The sequence below is a fragment of the Phoenix dactylifera genome, unplaced genomic scaffold, assembly GCF_009389715.1.
Source record: "Phoenix dactylifera cultivar Barhee BC4 unplaced genomic scaffold, palm_55x_up_171113_PBpolish2nd_filt_p 001063F, whole genome shotgun sequence".
In the NCBI taxonomy this organism is placed as follows: Eukaryota; Viridiplantae; Streptophyta; class Magnoliopsida; order Arecales; family Arecaceae; genus Phoenix; species Phoenix dactylifera.
Genome location: NW_024068411.1, coordinates 72183 through 92946, shown reverse-complemented (window position 1 = coordinate 92946; position 20764 = coordinate 72183). Strand labels below are relative to the sequence as shown.

At 39.4% G+C, this 20764-nt stretch overlaps 1 protein-coding gene across 2 annotated transcripts in view; it reads left to right on the top strand.

Annotated features, from left to right (window-relative positions):
• The window catches only part of LOC103697951 (serine carboxypeptidase-like 18), a 47348-nt gene that overhangs the window by 9433 nt on the left and 17151 nt on the right, over positions 1 to 20764 (top strand). The window contains exons 6-10 of one of the 2 annotated variants that reach the window (XM_039121406.1): positions 7799 to 7836; positions 8885 to 8986; positions 9063 to 9146; positions 9215 to 9364; positions 10088 to 10159. In XM_039121406.1, coding sequence (XP_038977334.1) covers positions 7799 to 7836; positions 8885 to 8986; positions 9063 to 9146; positions 9215 to 9364; positions 10088 to 10159 — 446 coding nt within the window. The remainder of the gene's footprint in view (positions 1 to 7798; positions 7837 to 8884; positions 8987 to 9062; positions 9147 to 9214; positions 9365 to 10087; positions 10160 to 20764) is intronic. The other variant, XM_039121407.1, reaches the window with a different exon arrangement.

The window sequence follows — 20764 nt, the reverse complement described above, 5'->3', positions numbered from 1 at the left end:
TATATATATAAAATAATTCAACTGAAATAAATGCAATCTTACTCCATTGACTGACCCAAATGATATAGTCTCACAATTCTAAATATGCAGCGGAACAATAAAGATAAAACATCAATTTAAATAAAGCCTAATCTAGGATAACTTGTGCTTCAGTTCTTCTAGTCGCTCTCCCATTTTAAATCCCTGATAGGTTAGTTCTAGGAATCTGTAAAACAACAAGAAATTGTATAATGAGCTAGACAACTCAGTAAGTAATAAACACCTTACCTAGTCAATTCATATGATAACATAAAATATAAATACAAATTACGATGAATCAACATAATAACATAATCAATTCCTTTTCAAGCACAAATTCATTAAAATCGTATTTTTCAAATATCCATATACATAATCATAAATCTGATTCGAAACAAATCACATTCATCTCATCAGCCTTTAGCTACGACCACACTTATACCCTGTGGCTAGGTCAGAAACAGAACCGCACTTATACCCTACGGAGTGGGCCAGAATACCGCACTTATATTCTGCGGAGTGGGCCAGAATGCCACATTTATACCCTGTGGTGGGGCCAGAATTGCCAATGCATAACCCCCTATTGGCAGGGTTCAGAACATAGCCAGGCTGAGAGTTCTAAATCTGATGCACATCAAAATTTTTTTGGTAACATAATACATGTATCATAATCCGATCTCAATATGCATATACGATGCAAGAACAGTAAATATAGCAATAATCCGAAAAATATTATTCCAGTTCACATATTCATTTTTCATTCAAATCATCATCTCGTAAAATTCATAAATCAAATATAAATTCGTTAACAATTTATTCAATGCAAAAATAATATTATATAAATGAAGAGTCTAGAGAAGGCAGTTCGTTACTTACATTGAACGCGATCCACAACAAATCCAATTAATCTCACAAATTCCTCGCAGGACCTAATATCCAAAAATCATATTTCTTTTAAAATTAATCATAATATATATAAAAACTTAAATTTAATATTTTTTCATGGCCGACCCTACAAGAGTGCCTAGCACCCCGAGATCGGGTTCGGGTTCGGGTTCATACCCATAGACCACCCTCTTCCCTTTATTTTACTATTATTATTATTATTGTCTTTTCTTTTCTTTTCTTCCCCCTTTTTTTTCTTCTTTTCTTCTCTTTTCTCTCCCGACTCCCCCTCTTCTCCTTCGGTGAAACAGGGGGTCCCGTGACCCCCCCTTCTTCTTCTTCTTCCCTCTCGGTCGGACTCCGGGGCGGCCATGGTGGCCGGCCCCAACGGCGGCAGGAGGCGGCGGAGCAAGCCCGACCACCCCTTGCGGCTGGCGGCAGCGAGCACGCCGGCGCTAACGCCTCTAGCCGAAGCGAAGCATCCCTTTTTGGGCCAAAATCCGGCGATCGGCCGGCTCAAAATCACCACCCACCATGGCTAATCACCAAGCAAGGAGAAGGAAAAAGCTTACCTTAGCCCCGACGAAGATCCGGCGCCTCCCTTCCTCTCCGGCGGCAATGAAGGAAGAGGGTCACCCGTGCTACTTGGCTCTCCCTCTTCCTCTCTCTCTCCGGTAATGCGAAGAAAATCTCTCCCCCTTCTCCCTGGCGGCTCTTCTCGGTGGTTTTAAGGAGGAGAGGAAGCCCTAAAAATAGGGCTTCCTTCTTCTTCGGGATGGAACCAGTCCATCCCGTCGCCTCACGTGCGTCGCACGTGAGGCCGGGGTTTTGGGACTGGGCCGGTCATTTGGACGGGCCCAGTTTCGGGGTCTTACAGTGGTAATGACCGGCCCAGTTTCGGGGTCTTACAGTGGTGCTCAGCAAATTTAATATTTTTAACATCGAAGCTGAGAACCAACAAGAGAAGAAAATTAAAATTCTTAGATCAGATCGGGGAGGTGAATATACATCTAATGATATAGCTCAATTTTGTGAAGATCGTAGTATCATTCATGAAGTGACTGCTCCCTATTCTTCCTAATCAAATGGAGTAGCAGAAAGGAAGAATAGGACTTTAATGGATATGGTTAACTCCATACTTATAAGCTCAGGAGTACTAGAGAATTTGTGGGGGGAAGCTCTAATTTCAGCCTGTTATATCCTCAATAAGATTCCCTCCAAAAATAATGATCTTACCCCATATGAAGTTTGGAAACATAGAAAATCTAATGTTAGCCATTTGAAAGTGTGGGGGTGCTTGGAAAAAGTGAAAATACCTGATTTTAAAAGAAAGAAAATAGGACCTAAAATAGTAGATGCCATATTCATAGGATATGCGGCCAATAGTAATGCCAATAGATTTCTGGTGATTAATTCAGAAGAAAATGATATTAGTAACAACACTGTTATAGAAGCTAGAGATGCAATATATTTTGAAGACACCTTTCCACTTAGGACTAGAGTAGATAGTGGTATACCTAGTAGCTCTAGTAGAATAAGGACAAGAGAAATAGAAGTAGAAGCAAAACCTAGGAGTAAGAGATCCAGGGTAAAAATTTTTTTTGGAGATGACTTCTATACCTTTCTTATAGAGGACTCTCTAACTACTTTTGAGGACGCAATGGAATCCTTGGATTCACCCTTTTGGAGAGAAGCTGTGGACAATGACATGCAGTCAATTATCCAAAATCATACTGGGGAACTGATTGATCTTTCTTTTGGCTGTAAAACTATAGGGTGCAAATGGATCTTTAAGAAGAAACTTAGGCCTGATGGCTCTGTAGATAAATTTAAGGCTAGATTAGTTGCCAAAGATTTTACTCAGAGATCTTTGGTAGATTTCTTTGATGTATATGCACCTGTAGCTAGGATTACTACTATTAGGGTCCTGATAACATTAGCCTCCATCCATAGATTAGTGATTCATTAGATGGATGTGAAAATAGTTTTTCTAAATGGAGACTTAAATGAAAAAATTTATATGGACTAGCCAGAGGGATTTATAATTCCAAGCCAAGAAAATAAAGTTTGCAGATTAGTCAGAGCTCTCTATAGTCTTAAACAAGCATCCAAGCAATGGTACTTAAAATTTGATGAAATCATACTGATATTTGGATTTGAAATCAATAGTACAGACGAATGTGTATACTATAATAGAGTTGGAAATAAATTTGTGATCTTGTGCCACAGATCTTCAAATGGTTGATGAAGTAAAGCAATTCTTATGTCATAAGTTTGATATGAAAGATTTGGGACAAGCTGACTTAATTTTAAATACCAAAATAATTAAAAGTACAAATAGAATTGAGTTATCATAAAGTCATTATGTTGACAAGATTCTCAATAAATTAAATTATACCAATTGTCAGCCTGTCTCTACTCCCTTTGATCCCTCTACACACCTTAAGAAGAACTTAGGAATTCCTATCCTTCAAATCCTATATGCTCAAATCATAGGCTTACTAAGATTCCTAGCAAACTACACCAGACCAAATATAGCATATGCTGTAAATAGACATAGTAGATATACTATTAATCCAAATGGAGATCATTGGACAGCATTAGAGAGGATTCTTAGGTATCTTAAGGGTACCAAGTCCTATAGTTTGCATTTTAGTGGGTTTTCTGCTTTTCTAGAAGGCTATAGTGATGCCAACTGGATCAGCGATACCTTAGATGTTAAATCTACCACAGGATATGTCTCTCCTAGGAGGTGCTGCTGTGTCTTGGAAATCCACCAAACAAATCTTGATATCTAGGAGTACCATGGAGTCTAAACTAATAGCTTTAGACACCACTAGCATGAGACTGAGTGGCTTAGAGATCTACTTATAGACCTTTCTGTAGATGAGTTACCTTTACTACCTGTCTTCTTACATTGTGACTGTAAATCTGCAATAGTGCTACCAAGAAAATGTGTCGGGTTATCCCCACACGTGTTGCGACGATCGCAGCGGAAAGATACGTGCGGGGTTGTTCATCGCATGAATGTCCCGAGGACATAGATTTTAAAAAAATTCTAAGTTCTTTAACTCAGAAAATTATGAAATCTAAAGGATAGATTAAATTAAAAACTTGATTAATTTTCAGATCTATATAAAACAATTGTAAAGATCATATCTTTATCTTTGAGTGGGTAGATCTTCACCGCTATCTGATGATCGTGAAAATCAGGTTCGCTTAAAGCCGCACAAGTGTCTGGCCTCTACGGGTATTCACACGAAGATCTTGCTCGATCAAGGTCGTGATCTCACCGGGGTGCTAGCTCCCTTGCAGAGATCCTTTTTGATGGTTGGAACTCCTCTAAGCAATCAACTCTTGATTGCTTCCAAGAGGAGGAAGAAAGAGAAGGAGAAACACTTTCTCCTTTTCTTGGAAGAAGGAAGAGGATGCAGGGAAGAGAGGAACATCTTCCTCTCTATTTTTCTTCCATGCAGCTGATCAAGAGGAGGAAGAAGACTCCATATTTTGCTGCCTCTTTCTTTTCTTTGCCTTGCGGATGGAAGAAGAAGGGGAGAGAGGGGTGGCCGCCTATCATGAAAAGAAACCATAAACCCATGAAACAAGTCTAGGGCCGGCCCCCCTTTTTTATAGCCTTGCCCTAGGAGGAGGCCGCACCCCAACCGGGTCTCGCATCGCGGACACCCGGGACGTGGATCCCGGCCAACTGGGACGCGGATCCCGGGAGTACCTAGGGAAAGGAGGGGTTCTTGCCCCTTCCTTCTAATCCTAATCAAATTAGAATTTAGGTGGCCCTTGGTTCATTGAATCCTAATCTAATTAGGACCCAATTAGTCTCTCTATTTGATTCAAAATCCTTATCCATAAGATTAAATCAATTGTGACTCTTGGAGTCCTAATAATTAGGACCTAATTGGATCATGACTCGATTAAACTCTTCAATCCTAATCCAATTAGGAGTCATCTTCATCTATTAGACCAATAATTAATTAGGACTCTAGGAGTCCTAATCCAATTAGGACTCATATAATCTGAGTCCTAATCCAATTAGGACTTTAGGAATCCTACTCCAAGTAGGACTCTAATAATTTGAAGTCCTAATCCAATTAGAACTCTAGGAGTCCTACTCCAAGTAGGACTTTTGAACTTTATCAAATAAGATCGAGCCCAATTAATTAAGTCCAATTAATTCAATCAAATTATAATCCGATTGCAATTATTTCTTCTTCAACTCACTAATTCTTAGTGGGTTAAACCAATTGATAATTACAAACTATTATGATTCCAAATCACAATCCAACAATTAGATCGATTAGATCATCTATTGTGTGTGACCCCATAGGTTCTATTCTATCTGGTAGTGAGATATATTGTGATCTCTATCACAACATCATTGAAACTCTTTTCAATGGGTTGGAACAATTTCAACTCTTCTCATTCGAGTTCACTGATCACCAAGTGAATGCCTTTGAGTCTTACAATCCACCAGTGACACCTAGCAGCATGTCGGGGCAACCCAGCAGAATGGAATGATGAACCTCTAGGTGCAGTTAGTGTATGATACAGTTTCTCTATTATGGATTTCGACAGGATGGAGGTCATAAATAACTCGTCAAACCTCATCATCTGTCATATGTAAAATTTATTCGACTCTAGTTCGAGATTGGAAACTCTTTTTCAAAAACTACCTTGGCTAAGGATTTACGAACTCAGTCTTATAAATCACATAGCATCTCTTCTAATCTATCAAGGTCGATAGATTCCATCTAGATGTACTTCTACTCCTACAATGAATCTACTGTAATCAATCTGCACTACAAGAACCCAAATGGATAGGGCCCATGTTTATGTGCTCGTCAAACTACTGCAACCTCACTGTGAATAGCCGAGGCATTGTAGGTCAAAGGACCAGTCATACAACTGCAGCATAAAGTAAGTCACTGACGAGTGGATAGGCATCCAAGTGACTACTTGCTATGGTCATGCTCAGTATCCTTATTCTCTAACAAGCACTTACACAATTACTCCAGTGTCCCCACACTGTGTACTCAAGACTCGTCCATCAAAAAAGTGATATGTGCACTAATCTCATCAGATCGATCACCGTCCTTGTGATGATCCATCGATCAGAAGCAATTCAGGAATTAATCACCAATGACATATGCCTTTAATTTTCAACTTTTGAGAAAATGCGTTATCATCTTATTAATTCCTCGGACGATTCATGGACACATAAGAACATGAATGAAAAGAATGCCCATCCTAATAAATTCATATTAGGTCAAGTACAAATTTATATCCCAGAATAAAATAATGCGTCAGCCAAATTAGCTTCTAGCACATACTTCTAACAAAATGCCAATGTAAAAATGAACAGACACTTAAAAGTGCATCATAAATCATTAAGATATAAATTGACAACTAACATTATAATTTTGAATTTTGTAAAATTTGAAAATAATTTGGCCGAGCAGCTTACAAAAGGTTTGTGGAGAATAGTAGTTCTAGAGTCGTCGAAGGGGATGGGGCTTAGCCCATAAAGATAGATCACCATGGTGGGAACTCAACCTTAAAAGGTTCAATGAGTAGAAACAAACCGGAGTGTGACTAAGAGGAGCACTGTTTTATGTTTTCCTCATTTCTATGGTGCTAGTGCTCATAAAAGCAAGCGGTAGGATGAGTTTGTTTGTATAACTCTTAATGAGTTTGAGATCCAAGAGGTAGGAGCTTTCTTGCTAGCTTCCTTATTAGGACTCACCTATATGTGCAGTTGTGAGGCCGCGACTATGGAAAATGGGCGATTTCCTAAAAAGCACATGAAAGATACCTGCGCTTGGCTGCATTAGCGCAACCTGCTTATAACCTATATCGGGCTATATTATGTGTGCTGTTGATTTAATCTGAGCCATGGACCGAGGTTCAAGGTTAAGACCACCTTGGCTCCGTAAATGTAATCAATTGTCACTAAGTGAAGGTTCAAATCGAAAGGTACCTACACCTATTACATAATATAAGATATCTAACATTTTGTTTTGATTTTAAAATTATTTAAAAATTAATTTATGTGGAAGATTGTTAGAAAAAATTAATTGGCGCACGGCCCGAGATGCGCATCTCGGGCGCGTGCTGGCGCGCGCCGGTGCCTTCCGCGGGCTGGCTGCGTCCGCGGAAGGTGGGGACGCGTCCTGGCGCCCGTCGGCGCCCTCCATGGGCCGGCCGCATCCGCAGAAAGCGTAGATGCATCCGCAAATTGGCCCTTTGCGGCCTTTTTGGGCCAACGAGACGTTGGCCCAAGAAGGCTATAAAAACTTCCCTGTTCCTCCTATTTCGTGATGAAAAGAAAGAGAGAAGAAATTTTGAAAAAATTTTGAAAAAGAATATTGCTCTTCCCCTTGGCCGTTTTTTGATTTTATTTTTTTTCGCCTTCATTCAGCGAAGTTCTATTTTCTTTTTATTTTCTTTCTTTGCTGGATCTGCATGTCCGATTGGGTTCGTGTTGGTTTCTTCCAAGACGTATCGAAGAAGAAGCTTTGAGTCATCGTATCTCTAAGAAGGATTGCCGGGAGACCCATACGTGGGGGCAAATACTTCTTTGGAACAGCGTCAACGCGCTTCGACCTGCGTTCATTCAGGCTATCTCCATTTACCTTATTTCAAATTTAATATTAGTAGATCTGTAACATTTACAATTTATGATTTAAATTTATTACATGTTCTATAGAATATATTTCTTTTGTGCTAAAATAGATTTCTTTTGATTCCAAAGAATATATATATATATATATTATTCTTTTTAAGATTATTCTATTAATTGTAATTATAGTTTATTTACTTATTTAGGTGATATATTGCTAACAAAATATCCTGATGTATATCTAACTCTTTTGAAATCCAGATATCGAAGCAGAACAGCAGCCAAGCCTTAATCTCAAGGTATAGGCTATGACCGTAAAGAAATTGCTGCATTTTTTTGACAAACTCATTCTCTCAAGCAGACTATCAGTTAAATATTCCTATAGGATTAATGTAGTAATAGAAACAATATTTTTAATTAGTCTTTACCAACAGAAAATATTGAATATCCTCATATACTGACATGGTAGACTAAATCAATTACCTTGGCTTTTATTTTGGCATCCATAGTGATTTTAGTAGGTTGTTTTTTTGGTCCACATGATGTTAGTATTTAACTAAGAGTCTTTTGTTCGGATTATTATTTTTCTTACAGGGTACTAATCTAGAATAATTTTAAATATTTCATGTGCTGTTCAGATTACATTAATGTTTGCACGTAATTATGTGTTATAGGTTTTGATTTATAAATGAGCCACCTCCTATGATCTGTAAATATGCTACTAAGCTGACAACTAGATTCTGGGTAGACCAAATCATACCTAACAGAAGAGGATGTCAAATTTCCTTAGCAAGAAAGATAGTTTAGTATGTTCTTGAGGGTGACAACTGGTCCAGTTGGTAAAGTCGCTAGGGGACTGAATCCAAGTTAATCCAATCAGCTTGGATTCAGTCCCACCTCGACCACAGTTCATGAATGCAACGAATTTTGATGGGCATTGGCCATCTTATTTTCAAAGGATGGGAATGAAAAAAATACTAATTTTTATGACATTTATAGGGATTTATATTACTCAAAGAGGGCAATAAAGAGTAATGCTGGAGCAAACTAATTTGGTTATTACATAGAGTTCTGTTTTTGATGATCCTGTAATTTTTATGGTGATAAGAAGCAAATTGTTCTGCCATCACAAACATAAAAAATAGATGGCAAATGCCAATTATATGAGACACTGCTTGTTGCATATGATTATGAAATTTGAGATAATTTCAGGTTGGTCTCCAAACCTGTGCCTGTTGTTGATGCTTTTATACCGATACACTCAACAATACTCTTAGAATTTAATTAACTCAAAAAATAAAAACATTTTGGTTCAAGAAATAACCTTTGTGGATTGATTGATTTCAGGGTTATTTGATAGGTAACCCAGCAACAGGTTTAAAAATTGATATGAATGCTCGAGTCCCATATGCTCATGGAGTGGGGATCATATCAGATGTACTCTATGAGGTGAATTATCACTTAGACTCTATTTGGATATGGATATTAAAGGGTAATATATTAACTTTGTTTTAATCCTTCTCAGTTGATACAAAGAAATTGTGAAGGGGAAGATTATGAAAAACCTGTCAGAGCACAATGTGCTACAGACCTTGATGCTTTTGATAAGGTGGGCAACCTGTTCACTCACTGAGTCCTTATTACTCTGAAGGTGAAGTTAATCCTCTACACATGCAGTTCTACTCAGAAACTCAGGCAACGCAAATTTTGGAACCTAAATGTGCAAGAGCATCCCCAAAGCCTGAGGAAATGATTGGGGATAGAAGATCACTGAAGGGGTACATAGAGCTCCATAGTCCACCACCTCGTCCTGCTCTCAAGTGCAGAGTATGCAATTCTCTTTTGCATCACTATGTGTGTACTTTAGAGTGTCATGTGTGTGCCATAAAAAATAGCAACATTTAGGCTGACATTTCTTGCCAAAATGCAACAAGAAATCTGCAAGTGAGTATATAACCTTTATTATGACACTCATATATCTGAACATCCCATCGAACTAATCCATTTTGTTTTCTTGGTAGTGGGTGTCCAGTTAATGGATCCTGTAGGTTGATGCCCTTGTCATCTTGTAATAACAAGATAATATTGATAGGAGGTTTGTATATAATTTCAGGGTTTAAACTTTCTAACTTATTTTGCTATACCCAGTGTTTCCTGATATAAGTCACTCTATCTCTCTCTCAAAAAGGAAGGAGGGTTCAACTGAGCCCCCTCCTGATAAAAGCGGCTCAAAAGTTATATGTCCTAGCATCAATCAGTTCAAATATACCTCTCATGCTTTACTGACATAAATCTAACCCGCTCATGGTGACTAGAGAGAAATTAATGCACTACTTAATTGGACTAGCGATTGAAATGAGAGGTTCAATCTTTGATGTCACATAATTACTGGAAACTGCAGTTAAATCTTGATATCCAATAAAAATAAAACACATCATAAATTAATAATAAGGCCAATTTCCCTTTGTCTTAAGATAACTAGCTAAATTATATAGGTTTTTCTTAAGTCTCCAATTGATTTACTAATCAACAACATTGACTTCTTTGCAGTCTTATGCTTATTTTCTATCCTATTATTGGGCAAACAGTAATGTCACAAGAAAGGCTCTCCACATCAAGAAGGTAATTCTCCCAAACACATTTGACATGCAATGACATACAAAAAAGCAACAACATCAATTGTGTTTTGGCTTAGTGAAAACGCACACATATTTTATGCAAAAATATTGATATCTACAAGTCTCATGTCTTGTATGAATCATGGTCTTAAATCTTGGTTGGACGTTCCAACACTCAATTAAAATACTTGATGTCGGGACAGGACTGGTCCACCATTGTCCCAGCATCCCGATCAGTACATCTTGGGATATCCTCTGTCTTAAGTGTCGGGATGGGGTGGGACAGCGGTGTGTCCCATTCCATGGGCAGACATGAATAGCCCTATCTTACGGGTTTTAAAATCTTAGTTAATTGAATGGTTTTAATGACTAGCCATCATGTTTATGTATTGTAAGGGATCTTTGTGTGTGGATATTTGCCTTTTCAAAATTGTAGTACTTTGGATATCGTTTGTTGTTGCATATAACCTTTTATGAATTGTTCCCATTTTTAAATGTTTTCTTTTTTCAAATCATGTCAACAAACATCGAAAATGGAAATAACACTCTATCTGGACTTCTGGTATGTAAAAACACTTGTTCAAGTTGCAAAGGGACTAGTTGTAGAAATAGCAAAGCAAACAGAGACACAAGAACATAGAAATTTACATAGTTTAGCTACGGCCTACATCCTTGAGCGGAGAAGATTGGAGAAACCTTCACTAATGGTGGAGAACACTAAAGAAGAGAAAACCCCAATTACAAAAGCCCTCAATCTCATAAGTTGTCAGAACTCCAAAACAAAGCTGTAATCCCAAAAGCTCTTGGCTGGGCGAAACATATACATGTACTGGCATCTCAAAACTTGGTCACCCTTGGGTTATTGGATGGACTAGCTGCAAGATATCAGATATAGTGTATGGAGGACTCAGCTTCTCTAGCCACCCGACAGGAGGCTCTTTTGCCAGTGTGCCCTCTAAATACAAGAAACGCCATAACAAATCTCCACCTTGGCTTGTATTTAATCAATCTCCACAAAAGCTCCATGACTATCTCCACATGTGCCTAAGCGCACTAATCAGCTACCATAACACCAATCAAGTCCAAATAATGATTCAAGTTGGCAACGGATTAGGCCTAATCATTATATCAGCTGGGTTATGTGATGTAGGGACCTTTAGGATTGTAAGATATCCATCTCCACAATCTCCATGATGAAATGATATTTGACATCAATTTGTTTGGTTATCTGATGTTGCATCTGATTTTTAGTTAAATGTGTGGCACTTTGGTTGTCACAATAGACAACTATTTTATCCTGCTGCATATCCAAGTCCTTAACTAAGCCACTCAACTAAAAAACCTCCTTCACTATCTCCATCACTGCCATGTACTTTGCCTTTACAGTGGACAAAGAATTGTGAGCCGTAGTGATGCCTTCCAACTAGGGGTACAAATGGGTCGGTTCGGACCGAGTCTTGAGTGACCCCGATCTGATCCGGTTTTTTGTTTGGGTCCTAATTTGGACTCAGACCCGACCCAATAAAAAATCGGGTCGGGTCCACAGCAGACCCAATGGATCATTCGGGTCGGGTCGGGTCCATGTATAACTCGGTCCAATCCAAAAAATTGGAGAGCTGGTGAAGCAAGCGGCCAGAGGGAAGACCAACATCTAGTTTGTCGCTTCTCTCTCCCACTCCCCTCCCCCTAATTGGACACTCAGCAGTAATTATTTATTCTGGACGATGGTGTCTGTGGGGTTGTTGAAGCTTTGCCAAACGGTGGAACCACCGCCGTTCTTGAGGACGAGGTTGCCGGACTCGCTGAGGGAAGCGGTTGTGACGCCCTTGCCGGAGGTTTTGGACTGCCAGACGATGGAGCCGAAGCCATTAGTTAGGCGGAGGCCGCCGTCGGAGCGGAGCTATAGTGAGGCGGCGGAGTCGACCGCGGTGGGGGCGCTGTTGGTGCCGACGACGATCCAGACGTGGATGGCAGCGGAGTAGGTGATGACTGCGATGGAGGGGTTCTCGGGGTCGGAGACGAAGCTGAGGGAGAAGGTCTTGTTCTCGGAGGTCTAGGAGGAGTTGAAGGAGGTGAGAGTGGAGCCCAGGGGGATGTCGGCGGCGCCGGCAAGGGGAGGCAGCAGAGGAAAGCAAAGAGGAGAGCAAAAGTAGGACGAGGGCAGGAGGGGAGGACAAAAACCCTATGTCTCTCGCTCTCGGCTTCTCTTCTCGCTGGGTGGAGAGTTGGAAGAAGGGATAGAAATAGAGAGGAGGCATTTATTATACTGACAATCGCGCTCTTGTCTCTCTCTTTGAGAAATAGAGAAGAGACATTTATTATACTGACAACTGCGCTATTGTCTCTCTCCCCATAACCGTGCTCATCTGCAGCTGCCAGATCTACCTCCCAAAAGCAAGGCATTTATTACATTACGTGTAATAAATGGTAACCATAAACACTAGCATTTATTACATTAGGTATTGAAACTAGCACGAAAGAAAGAGTTATTATTTATAATAATATTTTAATATTTTACATATGGGTCGTTTGGGTTGGGTTGGGTTTAAATTTAGTAAATCTAGATCTGATCCGAAAATAGAACGGGTCCAATTTTAGGATCCGACCTGGCCCCACGGGTTCTCCAAAATGGGTCGGGTGAGGTTTAAACGGGGCAGGTCGGATCGGTCACGGGTCGACCCGACCCATTTGCAGCCTTACTTCCAACTAATAACAAAGCGTTTGAAAGTGAAAAGGTAGCCTGTTAATGACCAATTAGAATCACTAGTTTGAAACTGAAAACCCAAAATAGCACCATTATCATTGTTCCTATCATACATTAATGAAAATCTGCTATACTTGTCGAATAGCGAAGAATCCACTTCACTGCCTACTTGTCAACCCTAAAGGATGAATTTTGATGATTACGAAATACTTGAGTTGATGTTGTGTACTAATGATATTGGCTTGATTGTGAAGTTCTATAAGTCAAGAAAAATCAGAAGAAATGAAGCACTGCAAAATCCTTATCCTTAACACTTTATAAACACTTCATTAGATATATTCTAAAAGAAAAATGACCTTAATCCAATTCATGAAGATCAAAGAAAAAGTCTAAAGAACTCTGTCTGAGACACTTGTCGACCTTTAGAGCAAAAAGGACAAGTTTGAGTTGACTCTGGCACGTTTTCTTTAAGTGGTATAGTCAATGAGTCGACCCCGCAAGATATGAGTCGACCCTTGTGTAGTTCAAATTAAACAGAGGGCTTTTACCGCCTGAGACAAGATTTAATGAGTCGACCCTTGCTACAAATGAGTCGACCCCCGACATTGAAGAGTCGACCCTTATGTTTGAAGAGTCGACCCCAGCTCAGTTTCAGTGTTGGTCAGAAAGATTGTTTAATGAGTCGACCCTTGCTACAAATGAGTCGACCCCCGACATTGAAGAGTCGACCCTTATGTTTGAAGAGTCGACCCCAGCTCAGTCTTAGCGTTGGCCAGAATGATTATTGGATGAGTTGACCCTTGTGTTTGAAGAGGCGACTTCTAAAGAAGATGAGTCGACCCTTATGTTTGAAGTTACAGCAGCAAGAGCCGTCTTAATATATTGAAGTGCCGACCCAGGATAAACATGAGTCGACCCTTGGACTACATTAGTCGACCCCTGTACAGCTGGCACCATAACGGAAACCTTGTAATAAATTGTCTTTTTCTATAACATAAAAGATTCCTATTAGAATGGAAAGAAAGGAATTTGAATCCCTCTGAAGAATTGGTGTATAAATTCAAGGAAACCTCAGAAAGGAAATACAACAAGGAAGAGAAACATTCAATCAAGAAAAGAAGTTTCCACAAGAAGTAGAATCAAAAAAAAGGAGAAAGAAAAAGCAAAAAGTTCATCATCCTCACCGGCATTATTCAGAAACTTGCTTCTGCGAGGAAATCAGTCAGCTTCTCATCCATTGCGTAAAGAAGAGTTGGTGTTCAGCATTGGGATTCTCATCAACAGCCAACCTCTTCATCGGCTTCAGCATTGTTTCTATTGATTCATTCTATATTTCTTGAAGCTTTAGTTTTCTGGTTACAGCAATCATTTGTTTGGATTACTTGTTGCTGTAACAGTTTCATCATCTGAAACTTGCAAAGGCACTTCCAAGCCTTAATTGGAAGTTGTTGAATCGGGAGAATTCAGCAAGAGAAAAATTTTTGGTTGGTTTATCTGAAAACCAACTGGGTTGTTTGTGAGCTCGGAAAACAAACTGTGTAAAGATTCTTGGTTGGTTGCTTGGAAAAACCAACTAGGTTGTTTGTGAGCCTGGAAAAACAAACGGTGATAGGTTCTCAGTTGGTTGTCTGGAAAAACCAACTGGGTTTCTGATTGTGAGCCCGGAAAACAATCAGGCTGTAATCTGCTAGATTATAGTGAAGTCTCAAGCTTGGCTTGGGGAGTGGATGTAGGTGCTGAAAGTGCACCGAACCACTATAAATCTCTGTGTTTGTGTGGCTTGTCTTTCTCTCTCTATCGCATTCTTCTAACTGCTTTTCCTCACCTTATTGCATTTTTTGTGCTGCTTTAATTCCGCTGCTAGCTCTCTGAGTTTGCAAAAGTATTTTAGTGGTTTCATAAGTCATTTAGATTATTATTTTTTAAAAGACCCAAATCACCCCCCCTCTTAGGCTACACCTCTGGGCAGCAAGTGGTATCAAAGCCTGGTACTCACAGCCACTTATTGATCTAACAATCAAGAGTTAAAGATCATGGCAGCCTCTTTGGGATCTTCTATTGCCAAAGGGCACTTTACAGACCACCTCTTTTTAATGACACAAACTTTACTTATTGGAAAGCACGTATGCATATTTTCATTCAAGTACTTGACTATGATTTATGGACTGTTATTGTCAAGAGACCTCACACACCAACTAAGATTATTGATGGCATCACCACATTCAAACCTGAAATTGAATGGGATGACCATGATAAAGGGATGGCTCAGCTGAATGCAAAAGCCATGAATATTCTTTACTATTCTTTACATGCAAATAAATTTAATCGTATATCTATTTGCATGACCGCTCAAGAAATTTGGGATAGGCAGGAAGTTACTCATGAAGGCACTAACTAGGTCAAAGAATCTAAAATCAGTATGCTTGTGCATAAGTATGAACTATTTAAAATGGAAAACAGTGAGTCTATAACTGAAATGTTTACTAGATTCACTGATATTATAAATGGCTTGAAAAGCCTTGGTAGATCTTACACTAATAGGGATCTTGTTCGAAAAATTCTTATGTCTCTTCCTAGAGCATGGGAAGCAAAGGTCACTGCTATCCAAGAAGCCAAAGATCTCAACTCTCTCCCACTGGAAGAACTGCTGGGTTTCTTAATGACTCACAAGCTTTCAATGAGACAGAACCTTGAGGAAGATGAACCCAAGAAGTGCAGAACCATTGCTCTTAAGTCCACTCAACTTGAAGATGAGAGCGAGGATTCTGATTCTGATAACAGTGAGGAAATGGCCCTGATTACAAGAAGGTTTAGAAAGTTTTTCAAAGAGAAAAGAGAACTTCAAGAAAAGGCCTGTAATCAATGAAGAGCAAAGCAAGGAAAACAACAAGGAGCAATATGTTTGCTATGAATGCAAAAAGCCAGGATACTTCAGAACAGACTGTCCCTTGTTAAAAAAGGTTCCAAAAAGATTGAAGAAGAAAGCTATGCTGGCTATTTGGAGTGACAGTGATGATTCCAGCTATGGAGAAGAAGAATAGCAACAAAAAGCTGCAAATCTGTCTAATGGCACATGAGAATGAGGTATACTCAAATATTCGATATGATTTCACTTTTGATGAACTTCAAGATGCTTTTTCTGAGCTTATGATTGAATATAAAAAGCTTAGCTTAAAGAATAAGGAGCTGAAAATTAAGAATCAGTCCATGGAAAAGGAAAATGCTCTGCTTCTGAAAAATGAAAAGGAACTGCATGAAGAAAATCAAAAGTTAGCTAAAGAAGTTGATAAACTGAAATCTATAGTAGACAGATTCACCTTAAGCTCTAAAAAATTAAATCTAATTCTTGAAAGTCAGTGAGTTGTCTTTGACAAAGCTGGATTAGGATACAATCCATAAAGAAAATAGAAATCTCTGAAAAACATGTTTGTAAAGCCTTCTTACGTTAAACCAAAATCTGCATTCTGTAAGTTAGATAAACTGAAACAGAAATACATTGCATGCAATCCTATAAGCCAAAATCTTGTAAGTAATGTTTCAATTAAGAAGATATGGATTCCAAAAAGAAGTATTATTGCTAACCTGCAAGGATCCAAGAGAGCTTGAGTACCTAAGATGAAAGCCTAAATTCTATTTTGCAGATATGTCTAGCATCCCATGAATCAAACAGAAGATGGTATTTGGACAGTGGGTGCTCTAGATGCATGACAGGGGATGCTCCGGACTCCGGCTTAGCTGCTTCTTGATCTCCAATCATTGGCTCAGCTGGCTCTCTCTGGCTCTGGCCCCGTAGCTCTGCGTACCCAATGATCTTCCAACTTCTGGTACCCCATATGGAGTGACCGTTTGTTGTAGGTGTCAGTGTGTAGCAGTGCCTTGGAGATCTCTTCCTCCAGACATATTTGATGCTCTCTAAAAATCAGAGTAAGTACCATACCATAGGGTAAAGATGCCTTCGTCCTAGATACAGCTTCATGTATTTGTCTCATCATCATTGTCGGGAGATTCAGGGGAATGCCCTGAATGACGTACTCCATAATAACTAGCTCACGCTCAGATACATAATCAAATCTTCTGCTCTTCGAAAATAAAATTCATCCTATGAAACTATGAAGCAGACGCATCTCCGCAGATAATGAACTTGCAATCAGGTCATCAAAGTCTAACTCATCTCTCTCCATGACCATCTGCAAGGCTCTAATCCTGTCTTCTGATCTGACGGGTACTGAGCCCTCACTCGGTGGATGTAGTAACTGACCAAGACTCTGCTCAGTAATGGCAATCTGGACCCCTCGGATGTCGGACTCAATCCCTCCCGAACCAACCCATACGGATGAGTAAAACTCACGAACTCACCTTGGGTAGGTCGGCACATCCAAGGAGCAGAGATACTCCCATCCCTGCTGCTGAATCCATTTACTCAAGCTAAATCCCTCGCGGTCCCAAAAATGAAAATCAATTTTTCTATCCGTGGTTACAGGCCTTCCCACGAATTTGGCAAGCAATACGGAAGGGGAAGGGGGCTGAGAAGGCTCCACACGTGCTTCGGCTTGTGGAGGAACTTCATCTTGGGCTCTATCTTGCTTTTCAACCATACTTGAACGAGTAACCCTTCTAGGTCGCTTGGCCACGGCTCTCTTTAGTGCCATCTTCACACAATCCTTTTGTACAAGATGATTGACCGGCATGGGAGTGGAAGGAACAGCGATTTACCGGTGATTGGAGGTCAATGGAGGAGTGGAAAAGGATTTTCTAAGGAGCTAGGGCACGTTTGGAAGGAGGAAATAGCCACTTTGGGGACTTTCGGCCGACTTAAGAAAGTAGGGCCCCCGCCGTTGAGTCGACTCGAACCACTGTTCGGGTCGGCTCGAGCTGGAGTCGACCCGACCACAGTCTCGGGTCGACCTGAGATCAGCCAAAAAAAAAATATTTCTTTGATAATAAATTTCTGATCCGAGCCTAACCAATTCTCAAGGGTCAACAATGCTCATGAAGAGGTTCTAAATTGATCATTTGAGCAAAGTTTTAAATCATATGAGAAGATTTTGGAGATGAGAGGAGTGTATCATGAAACTTTTGACTTTTTCTATGCAAAGAGGTCTCAACTCCTAATTCTCTTCTAAGCATGCAAAATGTATCCTCACTAAGGGGTTTTGTAAATATATCTGCCAATTGTCTTTCAGTACACATGTTCAACATTTATGTTTTCATTTTGCACATGGTCTATAATAAAGTAATGTCTAATTTCAATGTGTTTTGCTTTAGAATGTTGAACTGGATTTTTAGTTAAATTGATTGCACTTGTATTATTACATTTTATGAAAATTTTATCAAGTTTAATTACATAATCTTCTAATTGCTGCTTAATCCGTAGCACTTGAGCACAACAGCTTCCAGCTGCAACATACTCGGTCTCAGCCGTTGACAGTGCAACTAAATTCTGTTTTTTGCTAAACCATGAAATTAAGTTAGCACCTAAGAATTGACATGTTGTAGGCCAAGGTAACAACTCAAGAGGGGGGGTGAATTAGGTTTTCTAAATTTTATGACCTCTAATTAATTCTAAATGAATATGTAGTTTCGCCTATGCGAGGAATATAAGTGCAGTGGAAGCAAGAATAGTTAAGCTCTAGGCAATTATGATTAAGTTACTTTGAGAATTCAAGCTAGAGCAACTACTCAATATAGTAAAGTAAATAAAGCAAAAGGCACAATGCAAACACAAACACATATAGTGGTTCGGTGCACTCCAAGGCACCTACGTCCACTCCCTAAGCGTTTTCTTAGGAATTCACTATAACCCCTTGGATTGCAGTTGGATTGTTTTACCGAGCACAATACAAAAACCTAACAGTTTTACGGGATCACCAATAAGAACTTAATCGTTATGCTGTCAGTTGAGCTCGGGTCAACTCAGATTTTGCTGGGGTCGACTCGAGCAAGGCTGGGATCGACTCGAGCTACAGTGGGGTCGACTCTGATAGAAAAATCTAGAGAGCACTTTTCTTGTTGATACAGGCTGGGGTAGACTCGAGCTACAGTCGGGTCGGCTCGAGCTACAGTAGAGTTAGCTCTGATAGGAAATTTCAGAGAGCAATTTTCTTGTGTTACAATTTGGGGTCGACTCGGATTTTGCTGGGGTCAACTCGAGCATGGCTGGGGTCGACTGGAGCTTGATGGAGTCGGGTTTGATAGGGAATTCTAGAGAGCAATTTTTTTGGAAAACTTGTTGGGGTCGACTCGAGCTATAGTGCCAATTTCTGGGGTCGACCCAAACTTTGTGCCAAGCATGCCAAGTTGTGCCAAATGTGCCTGAGTCCGCTCCAATCTTTCTCGGGTCGGCTCTAGGTCTGTGCCAAGGTGTGCCAAAGTGTGCCATATGTATCAGAGTCGGCTCCAAACATCCTGAGGTCGACTCTAGCCCTGATTTTCTACATCTTAAGTTTAGACTTGCACATAAAACCACTAAAAGACTTTGCAAGTAATTTAGGATGCTTGGCATATTAAAGCTTTATCTCTTTAACTATGCAAAAGACAGAATTGCCCTTTAAGGAAACTTAACTCTTAGCTTTGTTAAACTGAAAATTTAGTTTTCCCTCAAGTTCTTCCAATGAATTTGTCTTTAGATTAGTTCTTAAGAGTTGTTTCAAATGTATCAAGCAAACCGTGTCAAGGATGTATCAAATCTTTCTTCCTTGTGTACTAGATCTTTTGAAATACTTAATTTAAAAGCATTAGTACATTAATATCAACTCAATGGCTTTGTAAACATTAAAATCATATAAGGGTCAACAATCTCTTCCTTTTTTATGATTACAAAACATTGAGTATTAGCAAATTGATATTCATGTGAGAAGTAAGGTTTAATGTATAGAAAATGCTTTTGGTGCAAAAGTTTCAAAATAGTCTAATTTAGAGAATGTATAATGAACCAAAAGCTCCCCCTATCTTATCTAAATAGATGCCAAATAAATTTTAGCTTTGCTCCCCCTTACTCTTGTATTTCATTAAAATAAAATTTTTAAAAGTTTGTGTCAAAGTACGAGTTTCAAGTTATGTGTCGAGGCAAGGAAAATCTTTATGATTATGTGCCAAATACTCATGTATCATGCCTTCTTATGTATCTAGACTTATGTATCTTGAATTTTCATGGATCATGAATTCTCATGTATCAAGATTTTAAAATTTAGACTTTTTTTTGTCAAAATGCAGATTTTCTTTTTGTCGCATGTCTTCCCCTTAAGTATATAATGTATGCCTCTTAGTTTAAGGGTTAATACTCATATTTTCTTCCCTATTCAATCTTTCTTATCGAATTTGCTTCTAGTTTCTCTTATATTTTCTCTTCCTTTTTGTCATTATCAAAAGGAAAAAATAATAATGAAATGGATAGCATTGTAATGACAATCACAAAGATCATAACTCAAGAGGAAACATTGTATTTCATCTATGCCAAAAGTACAATGTTCTTAATAAGAAATACAAACTACCACATAAGACAACATTGTTTTCAGTTAATTTAAAGTAGTTCAGCAACAAAAGACAAACACCAAAAAAAAAAATCCATACAAGAGCTAGATAAACTCTAGTCACTAATCGAGATGTGCTCCTGTAGTACTATCACTAGGCCTAGATGGATCTAATGGCTGAGAACGAGCTCTAGATCTCCTAGTATAGGTGGCGAGGGAAGGTTTGGTCTGATGAGAGTGAGACGGTCTGTGAGCCCTATGGACTGGCTGGCTCTGTGCTGAGACCTCAGAATCAGCAGCTCGAGACGCGATGGGACCATGTAGCTCTCTCTCAATAGTAGTCAGCCGATCTGAAAGGCTCGTCACCTGTGTCGATACACCCCTGATCTGTGCCGACAAGCTATCTGATAAGCTCTCTAGCTGACTCGTCGGCCTA